Below are 26,902 nucleotides of genomic sequence, written 5' to 3'. Positions count from 1 at the left end.
AAATCCTGGATCCAAACCCTTATTTAGCTTCTAGTAAAGTACAGGATTTCATTTTGGGTTTTTGTTGAACCTGTTCCCTTTTACAGGCAACCCCAGAAAAGGAATTATGAACAAGAATTGTGAAACCCTACTCTACAAGTCTCCAGGAGGCCTGTATGAATAAAGTACTGTACTTGCACACTGTTTCAGCAAACGTAAAAACTAAACTTTTCTCTTTAAAAAGAAACAAATAAACAAAAAGTATTTCTAGCACACTGAAACCAAACTCCATAATTTTAATATCCTTCTCCTTTTATTTGTCAAGGAAAAGAGAAGAAAACAAGGGAGAAGAGCAGTGGCTCAGCACATACTCAGTCAGATTTATCTCACTATTTACCCCTTCTGACAAAGAGCCATCCAACTCTTGCTACTCCTTTTAAAGCTGCCAATGGAAAGAAATATTTTTCCTGGGGAGGAGGATCTCTAGGGGAAGCAGTGAAAAAACATGAGAGGAGGAATCTGAAAGAATTCACTCCCACCCATCTACAGGAGATTCCTAGAAGCATTTTTTATATGAAAGTTTCAAAAAAATCCACTCCACTTCTCAAAGGCAAGGTCAATTCTGGCAGGCTGATTTTAAAGCAGCAATGGTGTCTAGCTGGAATCCCTCACAAGGCTGGAATGTTAGAAGTAGACCCAGGAGAGAGGTTTTAATATACAAAATGCAGGTGAGGCAGCCAGAAAGACATAATGAATGCAATTTACCCCAGGGCTCTGCAATTTATCACAATGGTATCACAGGAAACAAGCAAAACAGAGAAGTAGATAGACTGGATAGATTGAGATTCTCTGTGCATGGAACTTCTTTGAAATATGCCAAGGAGATTACATGTTACATATTCAGATTTTCAAATAGTATTATTGATGGAATAGAGCTGTGTGTTTGTAGGTTTGTGGTCCTTTTCCCCAGAAAATGAAAAGATCTGTTATTCCGAAGAATGAAAAAAAGCTAAAATTATAGGATGCTGTTTTTCTTCACTTTGGTTTTAATTCCCTTCTGGAGCAGCACTGGATACATGCCAGGAGGTAGGGGTTTCCATGTGCAAACAAAGAGCCCGTACTTCCCAGCTACCCTCCTCTCTGCTCAGTTTTCAAGTTCAGGTGCATGAAGGTCCACACACAGAAGCAAATTCAATCTGTGAGCTACTTTTGACAATGTGCAAGTGATCAAAATGTGCTCACAGCAGACACACTCCTTCCTCACTCTCCTGCTTTTGTGGGTGCCTTTCCCAAAACAGGTCTGTTCTATGAAGGTAACAGCTCTGAGTTTTACAGCAGCAGCGCTGGGGCAATACCGCGACCCAGAGCATTGCTGCAGAGTGCTGGGTATTCCCCACCGCCCACAAAGTAGGGGCCTTGCAGCTTTCCAAACAGTGCATGTACTATTTAAATTGCTTCACTGGGAGGAGAATTATGTGTTCTGCAACGCCTCAGGACAATGAGCCAAAGGAACTATAGAATATGAGCTTGGTGTTAGAGCTGGAGCTCTGCAATGCTCTGCTTTGTGTGTGTTTTAGCCTGCTATGTAACATTACTTTTACATTAACATTTGTGGTTCCTTTTTTATGCACTCCAGCTTCACCATGCTTCCCCCTTTATATTTTAACAATCAGAATCCTATGATCCAACCAGGGTGGCATGTTCAAAGCTCCACTTCTTTTTCACACTGATTAAAAAATAAAACAGGCAAAAAAAAACTCCTCAGAGTATTGAACTAGCTTACTTCAAATAGCTTTTATTAACACTAGGACAAGACTATAGCCAAAGAATTATACAAAACACAAAACAAAAGGGATTTTAACAACTTGGTTGAAGACTATTTCACGCCAATCCAATGCTCATATATCTATAATCAACAAAGTTCTGGAGCACTATATTACTTAACATTACTCATTGGATACTTGCAGATACAAAAATGTATCAGGAATAATAACAATGGTTCCTTTTACTCTTATGGAAATATTACTACTGATCTTTAAAAATGTTGCCCTTTGGGTCAGTCCCACTGATGCTTTATCCCTTAGAATCTGCTCTGCCTGGAAAGACAAATTACAGATAAAGTTTCAGAACTCTGAGCAAAAGGACTGTTTTTTGTCACGGAAATAGATAGCAACATCAATTTCCTACGAAAAAAATAGACATTTCAGCTGTGTATCCCTAGACTAAAAAGTCAGTCTTGTAAAAACCCATGGCAGTAAGCTTGCTTTGAAAGCCTTAGTTATGACTTCACCAGGTATTGCTTTATGCTTTCCTACTGCATTCTAACTTGGAATATTAAGCCGATCATGAAATTTAAAATAGTAGTAAACTAAGCAGCAAGAGACATGAGTATGAACCTGTTCCCCTAACACGTGACGTATACATGCTCAGGAAGTTGGTAGAATAGATCCAGCAGAGTCAATTTTCTTTCAGACAGACTTTTCTAGGAGCAGAACTGGCACTTTGTATCAGAAAAAGGTATGTGAGGGCAAGCTCAGATCTTTTATCTGGGCTTTTTATACAGTTTTGTGCGGCTGAGTGCAGAGTTTGGGTTCATCCCCTAGCTGCCTCCCAATTATCCAAAGCCTGTTAGAGGGATTTAAGTGGTCTTTGAATCAGGACATCCCATTGCTCTGCTACTGCAAATGTGCCTCTGGCCATGCAGGCGTACCATCAAAAGGGGGAATGTGTGGACATCTTGGCATAGAATTCCTCTGACCACACAGTACCAGTGCCACTGCTTGCATGCATCACTTGTCTTTAGACCATACCCACAGAAACATGTCTTTGTCACAAATCACAGCCCTAATAAATGACAGCCCAACTCACAGTGTGCTAATTGATATCCAAAGAGCAGTATCTTTGATGGTGCAGAACAATTTATATTTTGCTGCAATCTATGCTAACATGCTGAACCACAGAGCATGGCACTGGAGCAGGATGAAGGATTGTGCAGAAGAGACATAACTGAGAGTTGCTGGAACATTCATCCTTTTTGGTCTTCACTTTCTGTAGTGTGTGATTTACTAGTGATTAGAACTGAGCTAGTAACAAGATCTCATGGGACAAAACCCTTTTGGATCAAGTGAAAAAATGACATTGTTAAAATCAAAATGGGTTTCTTTTGAGGTTAGAGAGGAATGTAAGTTTCACAATTTCTTTTTTTTAACAGTCAGCAGACAGTCAGCTAAATAATACTCTTAAAATACTGCTGCAGTTTGGATCTGTTACAAAAATGAAGCATTTAATTGCTGCGGGAAGTGACAAAGATAAGCTATTCTCATTCCCACACCAAGGGCAGGGGAATCTGTCAGAAAACAGACTTTTTTCAGATGGTTGCAAGGGTGTTACAAGGGTGAATTCAATTACAGGTACAAAAACAAAGCAAGTGACATGACAAAGAAAGGCCTTAAATGATAATTTAGAACCCAAACTACTTCAAATCCAGGATAAAAAGCAAGTAGCAGAAACTTGATTTAAGAGAGATGCTTTCCTGTGGCAGGTTCCACACACCACATCCTCCCTCCCCAGGTACATATTCTGTTTTACTTCCACATGGAGTCTGTAAAAAAAAAGTATAATGGTTCACAAAGCTCTATTGTGACCTTTAAAAAATAAAACAACCATGGACTGCTATGCTTCTGGAAAGGCCACTATTGAGGAAAAAAATTCCCCTATCAGTCATGTTATGAAGTGTCTGTGGGCAAAACATTTCTTGGGCAAATGCACAGTACACACATCAGCACACATGGTGGCTGCTGCTGCTGCTGCTGCTGTTGCTTAGGAGAGAAAATAGCCAAGCCAGGTTCACACCTGCATGAGTTGGGGACAGGGGTGCTGTTGGGACAGGGGTGGCATTTCCCAAAGAATAAGTGCTTGCTGAGCACCTCCTTGCCCCTGCAAGCTAAGAGGAGTTAGTTGTTTTACAGCCATCAGTGCCTTTGGAAAAGTTCCCTCTAATTCTTTGTCCCAGACACATTGCCCTGAAAGTGTCCTGCTGTCTGTCTACAAAAATTAGTCAGTCTCTACATTCTTGTTCTCTACAGGACCTCTGGTGCTGGCTGCAGCAAAACCTTTCTAATATTTCATCTCCGGTTATGACTCTCAGCTTCTCAGAGAGGCTGCATTTAGATAAGACACCAACTAAAATACCACATACTCCAGAGAAGAGTTTGTTTTGCTACTTATATTCAGCCTGCAGCATGTTGTTGACTTTTTTTTGCAAAGTAAAGGCATAGCCATCTTTATTTGCATAACATTTTCCATTTCTTTTATGGTATTTGTTTAAGATAGCTTAATGATTTTACTTTTCTCAGATTCACTTACTTGGAATTGCTTCATTTGCACTGAAAGAAAAAAGAGGAAGGTTAAAAAAAGGGAATAATTCTGTCATCTTTACACTGGCAAAATTCCCATGAACTTTGATTACCCACTAGAAATGTTGCCTGAAAAGAGATCATATAATCAAGCTGCAAATTATATTAAAACCAAATGAGCATATGCAGAATTCCTCCACAGAGTCCAAAAATGAAATGCAAGACATTCATGAAGATTTCAGCAGTTCTGACATTTGCTGTTCATCGCTGTTCTTACTCCAGCCCAGGTAAGAGCCTTAAGCTGGATAAAAATCATTATTTTCTTGATCTCCTTAGTCATGTCTCTTTTTAGGTTTCAGTTTGTACTCTGAACTGAAGGACCTAAGAATACAAGAAAAGAACGTGAAAAGCATAGTAATACAAGAAAAGCTCAACTGAGCTTAATACTTTGTTCCTAATGCTAGAGAAGAAAATGAACCAGAGCAAGCATGTTACTGGGAGTTGCTGTTGAGACATCTCTCTTTCTGGTGGTTGGTGACTGGTGCAGGGGCAGAGTGCAAATTACTTCAGGATTCCCCCATGAGACAAAGATTTGCTGCCAATGGCAATGGCAGCCTGGGTTGGAGGTACTGTGGGATGTCCTTCTGCCTGCCTGCAGCCCTCCCACCACCAGGACCAGGCAGAGGGTCACCCTGGCTCTGAGTGTTCCCTGCTGCCTCCTCAGCTTCACCTTCACCATGGAATCACACAGAGAAACCACCCTTATCCTATCTTGTTTATGCATTTCAGCTCAGTTTTAGATCTAAGCTCAGACATATTTTGGCAGCCAACTTGAAATATCTGGGACTGAATTTTCAGAGTTGTCAATCTCTCTAGCCTAGTGGGAAAGGTCTGTGGGAGACAGGGGACTTTGATGTCTCCTCAAAAATTGGAATTTTTGCATTTGAAACACACAATTCACACATCTTTCTGAAACTCTTGCAATCTGTTGTTGAATCCAGTTAAAACTGGGCATTTTTAAGAGTGTCTATGTGAATATTTCTCTAGAATTATGACTAAAATTGCTGGAAAATATTTTAACTCCAGTCCATGGGGAGCTATTGACAGTAATAAAAAATACTGTGAGAAGAAAACAGGAGCAAGTGAAACTGCCCTCTCAGAAAGCCCAGGTCTGCTTTGAAGGAAGTGTTGATATTCACCATAAGCCTCAATCATTTCCCAGAGGGCTGTAAGATGCCTAGGAATGACATAATCAAAAAGCAATGGCATTCTTGACTTAAAGGGGAAAAGAAAAGCAGGGCCTGATCCATCTCCCATCAAAATCAAAGAGGACTTTGCTGTTGACTTCAGTCAGAACAGATTTCTGGACACAATCTGTGTGCAGTTTATTAGCACACTTGTTTATCCATACGATCCTAACTTCAACCAGCAGCATGTCTAGATATCTGCCAGGGACTACATCTGTACAAATGTGTAAGTGTGAGTTTATAATGTGGTTTAATTCAAATTATTCTGGCATTTTAAAAGCATTTCCAGCTAAAAAAAGACAGCTTTAGCTGATTTGCAACCCAGAAGACATACTTTGATTGGAAAAGCTTGTAACTCACATTTCAGGTTGCAATTCATATACAAGTTCATGCAAGCTAAGGACACAAACAGATTTTAGGGTTAATTTTAAAACGATGTCACTATGCACTCAATTAAATTGTTGCAGCCATGATTTCAAAATGTGAAAAGCTCTACAAATTACCCAACTCATCAGCTATAGCCCTTGGTTTCCTTGAAGGGAAATTTCTTTGATGACCATAACAAAATCGCAGTAAATGGCAAGTAAGATTGCCATCAGGAGTCTGCTGAAAATGCAGGAGGAACTCCTGATTGCTTTAGTCATGTGAACAACCCCTTCAGAACAGCCCAGAGTCAGGCAAGGTGGCTTACACCAGGAGTTAATTTAGCCTGATGGGACTCTTTGCATTACTAAAACGAGCATGGTTTTGGCTTGTAAATGGGGGGTGGAATTTTATTTCACTTTCTGAGGGTCAGAATTTTATTTCCTTTTCTAAGGGGCATACATTCATTTCAGAGTAAACTTTTCAGAATACAAGTTTACTCCACATTATAGGAAATGACATCCCTTTTTTTAGATTTCCCTTTTCAAAGCATGCCTCAGATTTCTAACTTGTAGTGGAGAGCTTTGGTATAAGTAATAAAAGTCTTTAAAATTAAAATGCTAATCGTAAACAAACCCAAATGCATGAAAGATATAGTCTGACTGTATAACAAAAGAGAATTATATAATTCTATTTGAGTGAAATCTTTCATCTTTGATTTACAGGTTTGAGTCTGCCTATAACTGAAACCATATTGTTCCATATCTTTCATATCATGGCCTTCCCCAAAATCTTGTTTTAATTAAGGTTCCTTTCAGATTTCAGAATAAAAAGCATGACAGTCTTCACTTATGGCTTTAATATATATCCTTTTTTTTTTCTTTTTTGAATTTGGCAAATATATAAAAAATGAATATCACTTGCTTTTAAAAGCTGAGCAAGTTATCAAATTCTGCAAGCTGAATACTTCAAGGTATCTCCTGGGGTTCATTAGGTGAGAAGGTTGTAAACAAAATAAAAGTTACTGTAACAGAGTTTTGTTCATTTGAAGTACTCTTACATACATGCCCCATCTCTCTCTCTCTCTGACAGTAAGGCAACACGTGTAACAGTTTAAGCGTTCATTTTCAGCTAAAGGCACAACTCTATGTTACGTTCTCAGACACGGAATTAAACAGCTAAAGTCACATTGCAGGGAGATCTTGCTGCACTTCGGGGATCTTAAATAAAGCCTAAACCCTTTGAAGCTTCTTAAGCAACATCAGTTCTCTTGGTGCAAGACTACATAAAAGAATCAGTTGGTATTCACAACACGACCTGTAAAAAACACTCCCACACAACCTCCACAGAAACACCTGAGCTTCAAATGAGCTGCACGCAGTTACTGAAGGTCGCTGCTTTGGAGTCAGAACGCAGAAACATTTCAGAACGAACTAAAAACACGTTTGAAAAACTATCCATACTTGATCTCTGCTGCACATATGGTGAGCGCTACTGTCAACTACAGAGGCTACAGCACTTTTTCTTAAAGGCAAAAGATCATTTTAGAGAATCGTGTTTTTATGATAGAAAAGATTACATGAAATGGGGTGGGATGGCCAGGAATAGGGAAGAGAAAATAAAGCACCACCAAGCACAGTACTTCAGGGGATTTATAGTACAATAAGAAGTGCTTTCCCTTTAGCTAAAATCTCTCATCATAATTTAAATGCTTTTCACTTATTCAGCTAAGAATTCATTACAGGAGGTTAAAAAATGGCACATAAAATAAGGGTGGGGTTTTTTCCCTTCATTACACGGAGCAAAGAAAACAAATTCTATTAACAATTTAACATGGTATGAAAAAAATTATCCAGTAAAAAGTGTCAGAAAGTGATTCACGGAGTTCACAGAGTATGTCGCTGGCTGTTGCATTTCTCATATCTATAATCTATCATGTAGAATTTTGCAATACTCTATTTCACAATTTGTGTTGGTGAGTGGGTCAAACAGCATTAAAAAAGCATGCTCTGGGCTCTTTCTCCCAAGTCTGTTTTACTGTAACTCTAGAATTGTGGCAGTTACATTTAAGGAATCTTTCAGGCTCTTTCAAGTCCATCCAAAGAACAAGTGAAGCTGCTACTCCGAGTTTTGTGCCCAGTGTTTATGTTCCATCTGATCTGTGCCACCCAAGAAGCAGACAAGACATGTCTGAGGGTGCTTTGGGGGATACACAATGATGTCACCCACAGGAAATATCAGGAAGGACTTGGCACTTCACAAGGCTGGCTCTTCTTCCATGGGCTCACCAGCAGCTCTGTAAAAATAAACAGGCAATCAGAATACGGCACAAGAGTACACAATGACATTGTAGATTTCCATGCATAATCAAAGCTGATTTTTCAGCTCTCTCAGATGTTTATTTGTGTTATTCAGCTATCCATAAATAGAGTTTCTTTCCTAGGAAGTATAAACAAATGTCAAGTGGAAAAACATTTTAGATCCAAGCAATCACCGAAAATGTTCCTGTTTATATTAAAATATGTCAGAATATTTTATAACATTTTGTCCAGAAATGTACATGCTTTGTGTCAACAGACTCAAATAATTTAATGAAAAAAATAGCTGTGATACTTTTATTTTACAAGCTTTTGCAACTAAAAATACATGCATTTATTTTTTTCAAGCGGGCCCACACCATTAAAGCAAAATTGTTCACTAGTAGCCAAGTAATGTGCCCTCTGAGGTTCTTCTCCAGTCCCCTAGTTTTTGATTCTGTGTTTTCATAAACACATTGCCTGCCTGCCTGCAACTTTTGAGACTAAATCCTGAACCTGATCAGCAGATTGCTATCAAAGAAAAAGGATCTAATAATTATATCAAATCAGATTATATCTATACCTTTTATATGGAAACCTTTGGGAAATTATTAGCTTAGGCAAGATGAGCTCTCTAAGACAACAAATAAGAAAATGATGAGGACACATATGCTGAGCTGATGTCAAGTCTTGCAATTCCTCGTATCTGACAAGCTACTGCACCTGAGGAATATGATGGCAATTATGAAACGGGAAGCTTTTGAGATCATGGAGAGACTTCACTATTGATGGGCAAAGAATTTGGACAGAAACCATTTTTCATCTCCATCTGTCAGCCTTAAGAACCACTTTAAAATAGTAACTTCAAGCAATTTTGAAATCAGGGGAGAAAAGTAAATGTAAATTAATAAATGAGATGTTTACCAGTTAATTCTTGTAAGCCAGTATAATAACTGGCTTCAGTAAAACATTCGTCAGAAAGTACAAATTCATGAGATCCCATGGAAAAAAAAAATTAATGGGAGCTTGCTTGGGCTTTGATAGCCTATTCAGCAAGGAAGCCAGAGAATTTTAAATGAATCTGGAACTTATTAAAGTTTTTCCCAATGAAAAAATCAGCAGTATGTCTTTAAATTATTTTATACAGGTTATTCCTTTCTGATTTGGAATGAATTTGGAAGTATGTTGAAAAATATGTCAAGTGAATGACATGTGAAAAAGATGATCTTTTTCAGACTAATCACTTTTCAAAGGGTATAGACTCTAAAAGATGATTAATCTATAAATCTCAAATCTTTAGTTCCTCACCACATGGTGGAGGATATTTCCTATGTACAGCAACCACTGTGGCTCTCTCATTCCTGAGCAGTGAGGTGAAGCCCCCTTGCATTCCCTCTTCTCCCCCTTTTCCTTTGTTCTGGCTTGCAGCAGAGAGCACACAGTGGCAGCCAGGGTGAGATGGAGCCCTGCCTGCTGCTGAGGTGCTCAGGTGCAATAAAAGATCACACACCAGGTGAGAAATTCATACTGATGGGGTGTGTTGCTGTTGTGCCGACCACGCACTTCCACTTTCTCCAGCTACTTGTGGGAGACCTGAAAGTCCTCTGGCATAACACAGAGGGTCAATAAGCCTTGTTAAACATCCAGAACCTTATGAGTCTGTCCGGTAAGAAGATAATTTGGAAGCAGATGACAGCTCAATTTTTAGGTTCTGCAAATGAGAAAAAATATGTGTCAATAGATTTCAGGTGGTGATTGGCAGATCAGGAAGGAGTGAAATTCTGGAAAACCTCTGGAAGTGAGAGTAGGGGTTTGGACTATTCATAAGAACCTAGGGAAGCAGTACATGCAACAGTCTGTTCACATGTGTTTGACTTCTGGGATTGACATTCTCATGAATATAGTACAATTGAGGATCTTATTTAGGACTTCTTTCACAGGGAAATTTTTCACTGACAAAGGTGCTTCTGAGGGCCAGGAGTGGCATTTACTGATATTGAGTGCTATATTCTAATATATTCAAATATATTCCAACAACAGGCCAAAATTCTTCACCAGCCAGAGCATAAGCACCAATAATAATTTTTATATATAAATGCCAGATACATGGTTCTTTTCAGAAAAGAGAGATAGAGCACCATGGCGATCCAGTTGTTTTCTCGCAGTGTGGGTACTCTCACAATCTTCTTCAGTCTCCTTTTGAAGACTTATGTGCATGCTTTAACTTCATTTTATTTCATGTCAAAGAAGTCACTGGATTTATCCAATGGTTTATCATTAAAAACATTTATTTTTATGAGATAACGGCTCAGGCTAAAGCCTTGTGTGAGAGCCAGTATTGTTTGGGGGCCAAAGGACAGAGAGAAAAACACTGTAAACCCCAGAGCACTGAGCAGAGAATCAATATATACCCATTCTGGCAAAATCAAAAGTTGTCAAAAGAAAAATCGAGGGGGCAGAGTCTGACAGGCCAAATTTGTGTTACTTCAGCTTTGTCACTGTGAGTTAGGTCAGTTCAGTCAGTTCTCCTGTAGCTGACAGGAAGTTGGCATAAAAACATAAAACAGGCAGAACCCCCATCCCACACTGTATGCTCGGAGCAGTTCCTCGAGATGCAGCTGTGAGCTCAGGTCTGATCTAAACCAATTCCATGCAGTCAGCAAATTCAGAAAGACACCAATTGAGATTGTAGTGATTATAGAACCACAACTGTGATTTTTCTCTAAGGCTTCACTGTGGCTCATTTAAACTGCAAGTTCCTAGGAGCTGAGACCTCCTGCATCCACTTTACTTTGGTGTGCTGTGAAGAGTGTTCATCTTTAGCTCTCTGTATGTAGAATTCTGACTATGTCAGAATGAAATAATCTCTTTGCAGTTAATGCTAAACAAAATGATGCTGTTTAAACCCTCAAACAAAATGAATAGATAAGGCAAAAATCCTACCATATGGATAAAATCTGGCAAAACATGTGACATCTTAAATATTGTTCTGTGGCAATTAAGTGTTATTTATGAGAAAATTATTAAAAGTAACTGATATCTACAATTTAAAAAAAAGTACTATTTAAGAATGTAGATAAACTCAGTAGTACATCACCCAAAAAAGAAAGTCCTTCTCTTACCTTATTTTTCAAATGAGCATTACAGAGAGTCCTCTTAGCTAAATTATCACACACACAAAAATAAAAATTCAAGGTATGTTTTTAAGGTAGAAATTGAACAAAAGATAGATTTTTTTCTGGCATGGTATGGCTATTTTATGCCATAATCTGTTCCTAATTTAACTCAGCTGTCTCAGGGAAGATCATTGTAATTGAAAAGTGATCCTCTGGTAGCAAAGAGCTGGAGAAAAGGAGGTGTATTTCTATATCATGAAGGTGATTTGGGGAGTATCTAAAGACATTATATAAGACATCCTGAGTAAGTGTATATCCTAGTAAAAATGGACTTAGTATGGATCAAAGAGAAAGGAACTAAAAGTAAAAAACCATCCCAGTTTAAGAGCAGAATAAGGTAACTACATATATACTCTCAAAAGAGGAAGTAACATCCAAACAAGGCAAATGAAATAAAATATAAACTCTGGCAAGTTAAATGTAAACCCTCAGTGAAACAAACTAAAGGAAAGTCTGAAAAGCAACATATTAAAGGCATAAAAGCTAATAAAAAAAAGATCTTTCAAAATACATCAGAGGAAATGATCAAAGCATAAAAGGAGCATCAAGGAAGGTAGACCACAAAAGCAAAATGAACTATTTATATCTGGGTTCACTAGAGATGTGTCAGTGAGATTTTATTACTTGCAGATGAACTATCCTAAACTGAATCAGTGATAGAACAAACTGATACACCAAACATTGCCAAATTTCTAAGAGCAGATGATATTTGTCTGCTAAGTTCCAGGGAAATATGATTAGGATGTTGTTAAAGAAATAGCTATTGAGCATATTCTACAGCTTAACTCAGCAAGAGGTAGAGAAGGCAAGGAAAGCAATTCCCCTTTTGGAAACCACAGGCGGTACAGTAAGCCTGTATGGCAAAATTGAAAGCAGCTACAATCAGTGATGGAATTAGTAGGCATTTAGGTAACAGTCATTTGGGTAAGAGTTAGGTCTTAACACTTATAAAAATGGCAATCCTTTCAAATTTATTAGAAGTTTCTGAAGGAAATTAGGGAAGGGGAATCAAGTGATTTTCCTCTGCAAAGAAGGTCTTCCAACAATTTTACCCAAGTGCTTAGAAGAACCCTGGTTGTTGAAAGAAAGTCCTTTCACTGATTAACAGTACTTCAAAAGCAGGAATCACAGAATAATATTGGTGAATTTTCACCATGGAGGAATTCTCCAGAGCATCTCAGAAAGAGTAGGCAGACAACAAATAGATTTAGGTGATAATGTTTGCTGATGACACCAAATTTCCAATACTACTCAGTTCTAAGGTCCATAGCAGTATTTCTGTATGGAGAAGAAGGCAAACAACACAAACACCAGATATACAAAATGAGGGAGGACAGCTTTAACTGTTTTAACAGTGATGGCTATGACTGAGAGCTTGGAGTTAATGGTAAAGAAGCAGAAAGCCACAGAAACAAAACATCCCCAGTATTAGCTTCTGTGCAAGTTCACAATGTGCCCAGGACCTGGGGTCCTGCATGCAGCTTTTACTCCATCTCAAAGAAACTACAAAAAGCACAGAGAGGAGCAAAAATCATCAAAGGCAAGAAATTATTTCCATACTAGCAGGAATACAGAATTTTGAGAAGTTCAAGCCTTTAAAACCAGATATGGGTCAAAGATTACAAGTAAGAAAAGTGGTTTTCTTTCTCCCAATACAAGACCTAGGGGTTTCCCAGTGATTTTATTGGTTAATAAGTAAAAGCAGTGTGATGCCTGATGAGCTTGTGGGGTTCACTACCCAAGTGCTTACCCAGAGGTGTAAGCTGGTTCCAAAAGGTTTTGAAAAGTTTATACCTGCGTATGTATCCTTAAGGCTTTTACACAGCATGGGTCAGGTAGAGCAATTAAGATCTATCAACTCATCAGGGCAAGGCTGGCTCTCAGCCTCCTCTACTCGTCATTCTCTTCCTTAGGAACCCACCATCAAAGGATGAGAAGGTGAGCAAGATAAGGGTTAGGTTGACCTGAGAAAGTTGTTCTGCAGCTCCTGAGCCTGGAGAGAATTGTAAGTCTTCTGGGGTATGGCCATGTATGCGCTGTGTACTCAGCACAGCTGAGATAGATATTGGAACAGTGAAATGCCAAGTGAAGCTTTATGAGTTGATAGACAAATACGGCAAGTGACCCTAAATGGTAGCTAGCTGTACCCCATGATTCAACCATTTGCTCTAGTATATAATATAATGCAATTTGACTGAAACTGCAACTGGTAGCTCTGTAACACTAAGAATAAAAATTATACTTTGTTTTCATTTCCATTTGAGTAAAATCTATGCTCAGCTGAACCAGAGCCATAAAGTTAAATACTGATAAATGTCATTCTCAAGATTTACTGCTTCCTGTAAAAATAGTAAGTGCAAAAGATCTCCCTCCACACTCTTTTCTTTTTCCATTTTAAGAAGAAACATAAAGAAGCTCCAAGGTATCAGGGACAGTAGCGTACTGAATATTTCACAGCATGATTTCTGAAACAGATGTCTGGCCAAAGCAAAATTCTAATCAGCTAAATCTGTATCTCACACAGGGAATAAACAGTTATCAACACACAAAAGTTCTGGTAGTTAGAAATGTTTTATAGGCCATGCCTGTTTCTCTAATTGCATCTCTATTTAAATCCCCCTTAGCACCATACATGTTTCCTATCCTATCCACAAACTCTTTTTTCTGTATCTTTACTCTTCCAAAGGCTATAATCAAGATTCAATTGGACCTCAAGATGCAGAGTTCTGCTTTGGTAAAATAAAACACCAAAAGCATAGGAGCTTTACATGTTTGTCTTCATTTACCCTGCCAGAGAAAATCAAGTGAAAAAATAATCGGCACTGTCACTTGAAGAAAAGAAAGAAAGAGAGAAGAAAGAAATAAAAATACTTTATATGGGCCTTAGCCAGGAGCATTTTATCCATCAGTGGTAAATGAGTCAGATATGAGTTGGCCAGGAAAAGAACTGCTTTGCCCAAAATCTGAGTTTAAAGTGAGTCATCTCACTCCAACACCAATATATCCTCCAACATGACTGGCCAGAGTTTCCCACAAAGAGACTCTTGCTGCTGCTCTTCATGTGGAGGCCTGACCATCCAGAGCTGAAGTCGACAGGATCTCTGCCATAGAATCAGTGAAACAGGCTTAGAGTTGCAGGCCAGAACTATCAGCCTGCTGACTGTGGTGGGAATTAAGAGGAAGCAAATTGACTCATGGTGTAAGGAAGGAACCTTTCAGGCTGCCCTGTCAGCCATGTGCTTCCTGTTCTGCCCCCACCCTACCTGTCACAAGCAACTTTCCCAAATGAGCACTCAGTGCAAAAGCTTGCAAACAGGCCTTCAGAAGGTGACCCCATCTATACCAATAGGAGGAAGGGAATACCTTCTAACAGAGCTTGAGACCCCACATGACTCCTCACATCCCTGCTGCCCTCTGTTTGCTGTAGGAAGTGGCTGGAGAAGGCGCATTGCATACATGGTCCTTTATTACAACAAACATTAAAAAAACATGAAAAAACAAAGCTGAACTCCTTTCTACATTACTGCTGTTTGTGTTGGTATGTATCTATGACATGGATGGTGTGCTTATGTGAAATGAAGTAAATTATATAGAACCCAAAGCATCCAATGTCACAGACTCACTCCCTGGACATTCCATGATGGATTTTCATTCACACTCAAAGTGCAGGCAGCTCCTCTCAGGTTTCCTCACAGTTGAGGACCCTCAAAATCCAACTTTCAGGGGGATTACTTTTGATTCCATATTGTTCCTTACATTCAGGAAGAAAACAAAGATAATGATGCTCAGAGGCCTCAGAAAACCTAACTATCAATTTTGGTTCAGTGGGACAGCATTTTTCTTGTCCTGTCACTCTCTAATGGCAAGTTGGCTTCATGTGACTTCTTTGAGGGTTACAAGTGTAGAAAGAGATTTCAGGACGCATGCGTGCGTAGGCTATTTTTTTGTGTGCTGCTGACAAATGACTGCAGCACCACAGAAGATATTCCAAACAAAGTAATTTTTCCACAAAACAATTCACCACAATGGATTGATCCCTAAAAGAGTCCAGAACTGATGAAGTGTAATGAATCTGGCAGCCACATGAATTCCACTTGTGAACATTTCAGTACATCCATTTTTGCCATGTTTCTCAGCACTGCCCTGAAATTCTGTTTTCAGAATGGGTGGAAACTGTCACAGGTTATCAGTTGGTAGGTAATAAGTACAGTAATTAAGTGCAGTGTTAGTCAAAGGGTTATTTTGTTCAAATCACGTAGGAGTAACAGTTGCTCCTGGTAGTCGTAGTTTTGCGTGGAGGCACATAGCAAATAAAATTTTTGGTTATTCTCAGCAATGTAAGAATACACAAAATTAACTGTGCCCTTTTCCAGACAATTTATAGCTTTAATTTTCTTCACTTCATTATTTCCAATACTTAACTAAAATTATTTATATTTCAGAGCTATGCACACACAAGTGGGAATTTTTCTGTCCCTAGCTAGCAGAAGTGTCTTGTAACTGTCAGAAACTTATATGAAAAACTACATTATTCCTCAGTTGAGCACTGATTACCACAGTCACAAATCTAAAATACATCTTGTGCTCATCATAGATTCTTCTCTAAGCTTTAATGAAGTTGTCTGCAATAATCCTAGCACAAGAATAGCCGTGGCATATTAAAATATAATTACAATTAGAAAGGTAATTATGAAAATACTGTGAACTTTACTAGCTAGCTCTACTCCCTGTGTGTCCCTTTGAGCCATGCCTCAGTTCTTTTGACAGATGAGTGTTGCCACTGTTGTGAGGGATGTTCACTGCCAAACACATCCATAGCTTTGTGCATTGCACTGTTCCCCTGTGTGCCTATCAGTTCAGTTCTGATTAAAAGACACAACACAGGAGGAAAGAACTGAAGCAACTAAGAAGCAGTCACAATGTAGGAGCCATGGACCTTTCTGGCTCCACTCCCACCACTGCTGTCCCTACCCACAGCTCCCTGTTTTCTCTACTGCTGTTTCACAGCCTGAGGAGCTGATGAGTCTCCTTATAAGGCTTTTTTTAAACTTTCCTCCCCCTCCCATGTTTTCTGTGTATAATGGAACCCAAGTGATTCCACTATATTTTGTGTCTTTCTCTACTGGCAAAGACCAGAACTGTTTGTCCTGAAAAGAAAAAAACAGGAAACGCCAAAAACTTCTGCAGTGGCTTTTCTGATTATAAATGACACAATATTTGGTGGCCACTGTGTTTTTTTCATGTGCAATTGGCAAAACATACAATAGCATTTACTGCATCATTTTCTTAATTTGCAAGTTGAAAGCAATCTTCATTAATGTAAAAAGCAGATTACAAACTGAAAAAACCAGCATTCTCATTCTTTGCTGGTGTACCTTCATCTTAGAACATAGAAAATGTTGGCCCTAATCCTGGTCAGGATAGCTTTAAGTTTTATGCTGGCACTGTTCACATTTCTTCCAGGGAAGCAACTTCTAATGTCTGTCTAATAGCACTTAATAATGATTTAAGTCCATCATTATTAAATTTATCTGACTGTTTGTTGAACGCCTTCCTAGAAAATTGAAACGAAAAGAAATTTTAAAAGCTTCTAATGAGAAGAATATGGTTGATTACACTTAACCATGTCTATTTACCTCATATGCATATTGTACTTTTTATGAAGTAGCAAGAAATAGAAATGGGAAGAAACCAAGGTTCTTGGTGAACTTCAGTACAGAAATAGAGATACCAAAGTCAAAAAACGGCTAATATCTCTGTTTCTGGTGCTAAGTGAGAGAACTGAAACCCAGGGATGGAAAATTCCAGGTATCTCAATTAGCAGGTAATGTTGAAACACTTTTTTGAAACCCTTAGTCCTCCTTTCTTCTTCATTTTACTTCGCTGGAGGGAAAGCCTTGTTGTCTGCAATAATTTCATGCACTTACCTGCTGCCTTCCTGAGGAATACACTGCTCAACATCCACTGACAGAGAGGCCATAGCTGATACTGTTTCTGTCTCCTCCCTCTCTTGCTTCTGAGACTCAGCCAGAGCACAATCCACTGGCACAGAGTATGGTTCCACTGACTTCCAGTACTTGCCTAAGGAAAACACACATAATAATTTATGGGAATTTTAGCTAGCATGGTGGTACAAGAACAGTAATCACTTAGTTCAACACTGAGTGATTATAGTTTAAAATCTCTGTGGTGTAAGCAGTACAGTTGAAATTTCAGACTGCAGTGAAGAGGTCTATTTCTGAACCTAAGAATGCCAAGTTGGAAAGTGCTTTCGTTCCAAGAGCTGTGTCACACCCTTCCCCAGAAGGTAATAAACTGGAGGAGTAACACACAGTCTAATGAACATAGATTGTCAGGAAGGCTATTGGCTTTGTCTACACAAGGTGATGGGAGTTCAGAGCAGGGTTAATGACTAGAAGCTCTGATATAGCACACAGTTGATGCAGAGACAGCAAAATGTAGAAAAATGTACATTGTTGTACAAAGTGCTCACACAGCACTGTCTTGAAAAGGAAAGAAGTTAGAAATGCCAGCTCAGACTGAAGTGGTGTTGCCAGAACAATCAGGTTTGTTAGTCCTGGATGTTCTTTCTCCTCCAACCTCAGGGCGTATACTAGAACAATAATTTAGTTAAAACTTTCATATATGAACTGGCTGTTGCTGGAAGGCTGCCAGGTATCATAAGGGATAGATCTTTCTGGTCTGCTATGTAAAAATACAGCAGTGGATTAAAAGCATGAGTATTTTCATATTTCTGCCTGCAACAGAAGAAGCTCATCAAGCAATGCAAAAAATAATGGCAAGTGACTCGTCCTAAACATATAAAATATCTGTTATAAAGAAACTGTCTGATTATTGGAAACCACATGAACAAGTATGAATTTACATACATATTTCTTAACAGTCCAGCAAAGCACTGAGCACTCACTAATTGCCAGGTGGATGACACCTGGGGATTAGGAGCTTTGGGAAGTCTGGAAGCTCTGGACCAGAGCTTGCTCAGTGTTTAGCAAGAAGCTTTCAGCAGCTGCTGCAGAGGTTGGATCAGGGTACTTATCTGAGAATTAGGCAGAGGGTTTCAACAGCTGTGAAAGAGAGGGGATCAAGCAGGGGACCTTTCCAAGGACTAAAAGGAGGATTTTGGCAGCTGGGCAGCAGGCTGAGCTGAGGTGCTTATCCAGAGGGTAGCTGGAGGCTATGACAGCTGGGAGGCCAGGCCAGCAGTGGTGCTGCCTGTGCTGCAGAAAGGCTGCTGAAAACTCCCTCTTTGGTAACACAGCTCTCAACACAGTTTCAGGCTTTTGGAAGGATGAACTTTTCCCTCCAGTGAGAAAGCAGCTGTCAATAAAGTCTGAAAATGTCTTTATTCAAAAACATCATTGCAAGATGAAAGCCCAAGTCAATCTTCAAGAACAACAAGTGAGCATGGCTGGAGTGTTTCTTTGAACTCTAATAGTGTGCACGTTTGAGTAGTTAGCAGAATCTTTAAATAACAGGGACCTTCTGGGGATAAAATGTAAAGTGTATTAAGTATCCTACAAAGTTGAGATTAAGTGTTAGGAGGTTGGCTTTGCTCCAAAAACATGAAAGACAGAGCTAAAAAGTTATGTACATAACAGTAGGCTCAATGATTGGAGCCTGGCAAATTTTATAAAAACAAGACAAAAATATTCTCTATTATTACTGTGCTCAGAGACCATATTCTCTATTCATTAAAAAATACACTAAAAACAAACAAAAAAGTTATATGAGCATTCCACAGTGTTCTCACAGATCCTATGTACAAAAGTCAGTCTTTGCAATATACACCCAATTCAAACCCTCTAATTTATGAGCTAAATGTTCACAGAGTGGGTGGGGCTTTTGTTGCAGAAACAGATGTGCAAGAAAATCAAATCTGCTGGCATGGGAATAATACCCCCTCTTGCCTATAAAAGAAATGAACCCATGTTCACTGCTGGAGTTTTCAAGGGCTTTTATTCATAAAATAAAATATTAGTACCCAGCTACCACTGTGTTGCTCTCCTGCAGCAACAATAAAACAGCATCAGCGAGGATTGCTACATCACATTCGTTCATTCACACACAGGCTTGCACACCAGCTGCCCCCTGAATCCTGACTTTCTTGTAATATTAAAACTCAGGGCCAATTCAAGCATATTAGTGGGCTCTCTGCACCCATTTAACTGCCCTTCACTCACAAGTGATTGGTGGTGCTCTTTGTTTCACCACATTGAGAGCTGTGTTATGAGAGGGGCTTCAGCGATAGAGAGAGCAGAGTCAGGCTAGGAGGCAGGTGGCAGCCCATATACTGCAGTGGAGGGTCCTGGAGAAAGGAACTACCTGGCAGGGTGTTTGTGGGGGGAAATGTTTAAGCAGTCACAATTAGAAATAGCATGCAGGTAGCACCAGGTACTTCACAAAAAGAGGGCTCTGTGATGCTTGTGAAAAAGCAGGTTTTGATAGGTTGATAGGTTTTTCCTTAAAATCAGAAAAATGTACTTTATGAACACCTTGGGTAAGCAGAAGAGCTTTGCAAGCTTCTTTATATCCAGGACAACATTTATTTGCTGTACACAAAACAACAGAGACCTTGAACGTGTGTTCAGCCAAAAGATTTGCAGGCAAAGAGTTATGGAATGGGGAGCCAATCACAGCACACAGCTGTCAAGGGGCTTTGTTAGGAGGTGTGCTGTGGATTGACAATTAAAAGAAGTCAAAAAGCATTGGCCTCAAACCACTCCAATCTCTGAAAATGCCATTTCTACTGTGCTCTACTGGAATGTGAAATTCTACCAGTGCTGTTACATTCATTGAGAAGAACTTGGTGGAGCTCAAGGGAAAGAATGAAGCATACTGCTGGTTTCATTCATACAAAACTTGAGCAATCATGGATTGCAAGGAAAAAACAATGAAACCAAAACAGTCTTCTAGGTATGCTTTGGCTTTCAGCATGAAAATGTGCTTAAGCCCCCCTCAAAGATTTGTGTGAGCACTGACTATTACCAGGAAATAATAAAAGGGAATATTTCTGTCACTCCTATAGGCATTTGTAATTGCCTTTCAAAGATTTAGACATGCCATACCGTGCCTTGCTTGAAAAACAATGTTTGGGGTTGAACAGGATTGTTCAATTTTGCTATTGAACAGGATTGTTTAAAAATAGCCTATTACATGGGTATGGAAACTACTAATTCCAAATTTGTTACGTTTTCAAAGGAGCTTTGGATCACTGTCAATACAAAACATTTATAGAAATTATATTCTGGTTAGAAAAAAAGTTGTCTCTTAATTTCTAAGTATTGTAGCTTCGAGGTTTTGCAAAAAGCACGGAGGAGGGGCTTATTTGGTATAAAATGTTAATAATATTCATTATGAAAGTTGGATCACAGAAACACAAACCAAATATCCAAAGGCAATGCCATGATCCAAACAAATCCAGCTTTCTCAGTACCTCTTGAGGTGCTACTCAACAGCCTAATGCTCTCCAGCCTGCCTAACTCTCTAAAATATTGAACAGATCTAAATATGCATCACAAAGCTGCACTGAACTTCTTCAGGGCTCCTTTCAGTCATCCAAGCATATTCCTTTCTAATACTTGGTCTCTCTCCAGACAAAATGAGGTAAATATAACTTTTTAGGTAGTTGCAAGAAAAGGCAACTTTCTTGTTGTGTTTAAATAAGTCCAAACTCTGAGCAGCCTGACTAAGGTTTCAGAACAGCCCACTGGACTGCATGACTGCACCAGTTCAGCTGAAACCTAATTGTGTTAAAATCAAGTCATTCTGCAGAACTCTGGACTATGTTATCAGATTTACACTGTATATTTCTTCCTAAATCCACAACTTCTCTCTTAACAGCCATCATTTGTATGTATTCCTACTCTTCTGTTTGTCTTTTTCTCAATTCACCCTTTTTTTGGTTTCAGACCCATTTTCCATTACATAGATATTTTATTTCAAACAGAATTGCATCTCTTCTCTTTGTGTCTGTGGTCTGTGTGTAGCACTCTGCCCTTATTATCATTTGTAAATCTATTCTACCTTGCACAGTACATGAATCTCCTTAACCTGCTGACTTCTTCCAGATCATTAACAGATTATTAACAGGGAATTTTAACTCTTGAGCTACTCAGGGACATACCACTCAGCGCAAGGGACTTCTTGGAATATATTATATACAGCTGATTTTATTAGAGCTTTTCCATATCTAGGTGTCTATGGGATATGCATGATGAACTATATACCTACAATGAATTTTCTTTGTCACTTTGCAATGAAAATCACATGGAGAAGTACTGCATGAACTGAATTGGGCATGGTGTCCCTTTTAAAAACTGCATTTATTTTACATAGATGAATCCCCACCACTTGTGGTTCATCTCAAATGAAGGAAAACATTTGTTATTCATTAGTTATTCTAAAGGAGACAACAAACAGTAGAAGTCAGGAAGCTCCCACTGGCTCGGTAAAATGGCAGAGACCAGAAGATTAGAGAATTTAAGGGATGTGTGCTCACTTGGACTAAAGCAATTGATGGCATGAAGTTCTTCAGTGAACAAATGCCCTAAAGCATCCGGGTAGTTAAGGATTGGGGTCAAAGCCCACAAGTGAAGAAATAATGTACCCTCTGTCTCAGAAACAATAAAATAATGTATTTTTTAGCACTGTTCCATAGATCAGTGCCCATTTGGAGCTTTTTCGCTTTATCTCAAGCTCATGTGAATCTCAAAGTGAGTACCTTGTAAAGGGCTGCAAAAACAGAATCTGACAAACTATTCATTAGAGTTCTGATTTACCTGTCTGTTCCTGTCCCTCACTGACAAACATCTATTTCATCCAAGCTGCTCTGGAATGAAAAGATTTGGGAATATTCAAGGATCAGAAATGTTTAAATAATTTTAATGGGTTACTTTTTCAAGGCTAAATATGTGGCAGAAACAAAGAGATGTTAAAGAAACAAAAATAAAAAGCATATATATATATAAATATTAGACACAGCATGTCAATTTATACATGAAACATTTTCCCATGCTTTTCTCTGAAACAGTAATGTTTATGACATTAATTAATAATAAAAAATGACTCCAAGCCCACTAACCCACCAACTCAAACTGAGAAACATACTTTGAATTTCAGTGGTCTTTTTTAAAGAAGCTATTGCATTCATATTGGGGATTTGGTGCACAATATCTTCCGGGAGAGGCTCCAGCTGAAAGAATAGAATAGAATAATATAAATATTCAATAAGCCACAGGGACATAAAACAAACTAAAATGATCTAATCCTCAGGAAAAGCTCAGCCCAAGAACTGGTTAATATGTTGCTGGTATCAGTTCTAAATGTATAGTCATGATTTTGTTTTCTGTTTTCCAGCCATGTAATTGAATTCCAAGGGGCTTTTCTATTGGCTGCAAGACTAATCTATGGAGTCTCTGAAGCAGGTGCATGTCTGTGTATTATTCATTAAAAAATGCTAGTTATTTGTGTAATTTTTGTAGGTTCCTTACAAACCAAATTCCACTGCGTCTGTATATGCAGCTGGGCACTCCAAACAAAACCTTGCTGAAGCCACACTGGAACCAAAGTGTGCACTCTATTATCTTTATTTTTCTGGTGTTATTTCATCTAACCGTCTATCACATTTTAAGGTTTATAGGGGAAAACCATAAAACATGTCTGCTTTTAGTAGCTTAACATTAATTTCAAATAAAGTAGTAAATAAAAAATTGGTTATGCAGATTAGAAATAAATTTCCATAAGTAAGTTTTTTACAGAATCAGCTGCATTTTAATTTCCTAGTTTTAATTGTATATTCTTTGAGTAGCACTGTACCAGCAGAAAAAAGTGTTCAGTTACTGCATACTTATTTTTGCCCTGAAGTGGATAAATATAAAAAATAAACTGTATTTTGTATGTCACCCACATCTGCTTTTTTGTCCACCCTCCACACATTTTCTCTAGGAAAAAAGGGTAAAAAGTTGTTTGGGCTAAATGCTTCTCCTTGCACTGTAATAACTATATTCTCCTTGAACTATGCTATGAGTCATGAAACTCTTCTGCTTCCCCACGTAAACTGCCATGGCTGGATGTGTAGGCTTGTGGCCTGAGGAGTAGCAACTGTGCCAAGGTGGACAAAAACCAGCAATATCAATACCGATCTCTCCTCTCTAAAGCTAAAGAAGTTCAACCACCGTTGACAGGAGACATCTGTACTGCAGACAAAACTCCTTTCTTAAGTATGCCTGGGTCTATTTTAAACTAGGTCAAGTGAAGCCCACCCAAGGAGCTTCCTTTGCAAAGTTAATAGCTCAGTAGCCATCATATACTGTCCTCCAGGTTGCTACCGCTGCATCGCTACTCACCAGCTAGATAAAATCAACTTTGATCCAAGCACACACAGTAGGAAGTTAACTGCAGTGTGGATACTCCCTCAGTGGTGCTATTTTAAGCAAGCTCAGCTACAAATCCCAAAACTTCTGGGATCCTGCCACTACAATCAGCAGTGAATGCCTGTCAGCAATAAAGACATTGCAAGTATCACCAGTCCTTTGGAGTCTTGGTAACTATAATGAATAGGGCTGTTCATGTCATTATTTCCTTAGAAGCCCATATGGGATTGCAGCTGGAAGATTTTCTTCTGGCTAGAAACAATAGCACTATGTTTTGTTTTCACATAGCATAAATCAGTCTATTCTGCTCAGTGTTCAAGCGTGCAGAGAAGGGCTGGTTGGACCTGACTGGGTCCCAGCGCTACTTGGTTAACAAAGAGGGCAAAGTGCAAAGAAAGATTGTTCCTATCTAGTATGTATTGTGGATTAGCACAAAAACAGCAATTACAATACAAATAATATTTCAGATACTTCTGCAATCCTTGAACTACATCTACTTTATCATCTTCATAGGTGGCTCTATTTGGTAACTCAGGTGCCTGGGGGGAAACTGTGTATTTACAAAAATGCCAACCAACAGATCAAGCTTTACAGATTTTAGAACAACAATCTATATAACACACTTAATAATCCATATCTTGACTTCTGCAGATAAATAGCATTTGCTTTATCACTAGTCATTTTCTGTTTAAAGTAATCTATTGACAATTTGGCCAGGAAGAATACAAAACCCTGAAGTTCTGTCTGGTCATGCTGGGTGCAGGAACACATAAGGTGCAACAGAGTAGTTTAAGGTTCTGTTTCATTGATTTCCAAATCCCTAAGGCTTTGATGACCAATTCACTTGCCTGAAACAGAACAAAATAGCTCCAGGCCATAGCAGTAGGAATAATAGTAATAGGTATGGAATTGCCAGACTGTAATATGTGAAAGCTTTGAATATAGGATTCTTTAGACAGACCTTTTGTACTAATTATATGCAGACACTTTGTACTAATTATTAAGATGGGAACAACTGATGTAGAGACAGAGGAGATTTTCTGTTAAAAGGGGGATATTTTGTTGCACTTCATAAAGCTGGATTTTTGCAAGAACCAAAACCCAAAAGGTTTGATTTTCCCCAATATATCAAAATCACCTCTTTATTTATCAGTGTAGTTGTTTTTTTAAAAAACAAGTAGGCTGCATTTGAATATCTAGACATACCAGGTGAGTATTCAGAAATGGCAGATGCGTTTTTAGAAATCAGAATAAGCTGATGAATCCTTAAAAGAAGAAAAAGGGTAAAACATCCAATACCTATCCCAGTCATTACTCCATCTGCTAGCACTACTAACAATTTTGTACGTGATGTGAATATAATGGGCATGGCTGATCATTTCTTTAACTCTTTTTTTCCACAAAACTTTCTTTTTATATTCCAAGCTTGGCTGAGGCTCCTAAGCCTTTCTGTCTCCTCATCCTTAAGTACAGCCCAACAGACCTTGGACCCTCACTCATATCAGGGAAATTTGATCAGGCTCCACAAGTGAGTTCATTACATCATATATCCTGCATAGCCCAAAATGAAGTTCTATTACAAAATCACTGCAGAAATAGAGACAGTGGGTTATGGCAGCTATTGCTATACCCTTTGAAATGAGACTGGCTGCATTCAAAAGGAGGATTCTGTTGGCAGTTATCCACTGGTTGCATACAACTGTATAGACACAGAGGTGTCCCTGGAAAACATCAGCAATTAGACCCAATACTGAACAGAAGAAATTACTCTACACCTGGCATATATGCCATCATCACTTTCCCCCCTACGCTTACTGGCATTCAGATAATGAAGGCTATTAAATCTGGAGGCTAACAGAAAAGAAGCTGAAAAGAGCACTGGAAATACACCATAAGGAAAGAAATCTTTCAGAGAAGAACAGCTCAAGTCTGCAGAAATAACCAAATCACTGGAGAGACAGTTTGGACCAGACACAAAGGGTCATACTTTCAAAGCTTTTACGTGGCTGAGTTGGGCTTTTGTGTCCAAAGCAGAAGATTAATGTAGAAACTGAGTCTACTAATCATCTTCAAAATAGGAAAAACAATGTAAATGGGTGAAAAATCACTTTGTATGCCAAAATTTGCCAGAGGCATATCAACAAATGTTTGAAGAAAGAATTAATGATGGAAATTTCATGTGCCCAGAAAGGGATCTGAATTGATCCTTGGGAACGTGGTGAGAATCTGAAACTACAGCAGTCTGTATTGAGCTGAAAATTCTAGAATTATCTGTGCTGTCTTTAGCACTGTCATGTTTTAAAGTGCCAAGATTAGCTTCACTGAAGAATGTTACGGAGTGCAGTTAGAGATTACTGACAAATGAGGCAAGTGTAAGCAGAAGGTAAGAAGCACTGAGAGCCTGCCAGAAGCAGAGGAAAAGGAGGAGGCAGGCAGGCTCCTCAGGGATGCCAGGGCTGCAGGGGGAAGAATCACAACCCCCCTTTCTTGGTTACACTATGTAAAAAACCTGTCAGCATAAAGACCAAACTTTGTGGCTCTTAATGTTGCCTGTGATTACAGAAGAGCAAGTTCAAAGATCTCACAGGTCCTCTTATATTATGTGTTCTTATATTAGCAATTTTCTCAGAGTTTCTGCATGCTCTGTTTACATATAAGTACTTCAGCAGGTATTTTTGTGACCAAGGGTTTCAATGCAGTAAGTAAACAAATCAGATTTCATCCGGGAATAAGTTCAAAGACACAAAGGGTCATTAGGGTCATTAGCACCTGTCAGTCCCTGAAAACCAAGCGATATCTTGGAGTTATGTAACTTTGGAATCAGAATATTCAACTGTAAGCAGCAGTTGACAGGTGTTTTAGACTCTGTGTTAATTTTTTTTACTAGTATTAGAGTCAGATTAACAATGAGGATGTGAGATTGTGAGCAAGTTTACCATGCAATTTAAAATTGATCCCCGGCCATATTCACTTCTATGAATATTTTCATTTTGGAGAGAGAAATGCTTACCTGTTCTGGTAAATAACCCCTTTTAATGCCCTCTTGGCAGAGCTCACTGCCTAGCTGGCAAGCAGCCCCAGATTGACACTGAA

At 38.8% G+C, this 26,902-nt stretch overlaps 1 protein-coding gene across 1 annotated transcript in view; it reads right to left on the bottom strand.

Moving 5' to 3' along the window:
• Nucleotides 1-7,578: 7,578 nt before the first annotated feature.
• HDAC9 (histone deacetylase 9) overlaps nucleotides 7,579-26,902 on the bottom strand; it is a 269,848-nt gene continuing 250,524 nt past the window's right edge. Inside the window, exons 24-26 of the mRNA XM_053979425.1 lie at nucleotides 22,545-22,629; nucleotides 17,345-17,498; nucleotides 7,579-8,240 (exon numbers count right to left, since the gene is read on the bottom strand). Of these exons, the coding sequence (XP_053835400.1) occupies nucleotides 8,201-8,240; nucleotides 17,345-17,498; nucleotides 22,545-22,629 (279 nt within the window). The 3' untranslated portion in view covers nucleotides 7,579-8,200. The remainder of the gene's footprint in view (nucleotides 8,241-17,344; nucleotides 17,499-22,544; nucleotides 22,630-26,902) is intronic.

Source organism: Vidua macroura, chromosome 1, assembly GCF_024509145.1.
Source record: "Vidua macroura isolate BioBank_ID:100142 chromosome 1, ASM2450914v1, whole genome shotgun sequence".
In the NCBI taxonomy this organism is placed as follows: domain Eukaryota; kingdom Metazoa; phylum Chordata; class Aves; order Passeriformes; family Viduidae; genus Vidua; species Vidua macroura.
The sequence above is the reverse complement of the archived record's forward strand: the minus strand, read 5'-3'. Positions and strand labels throughout refer to the sequence as shown.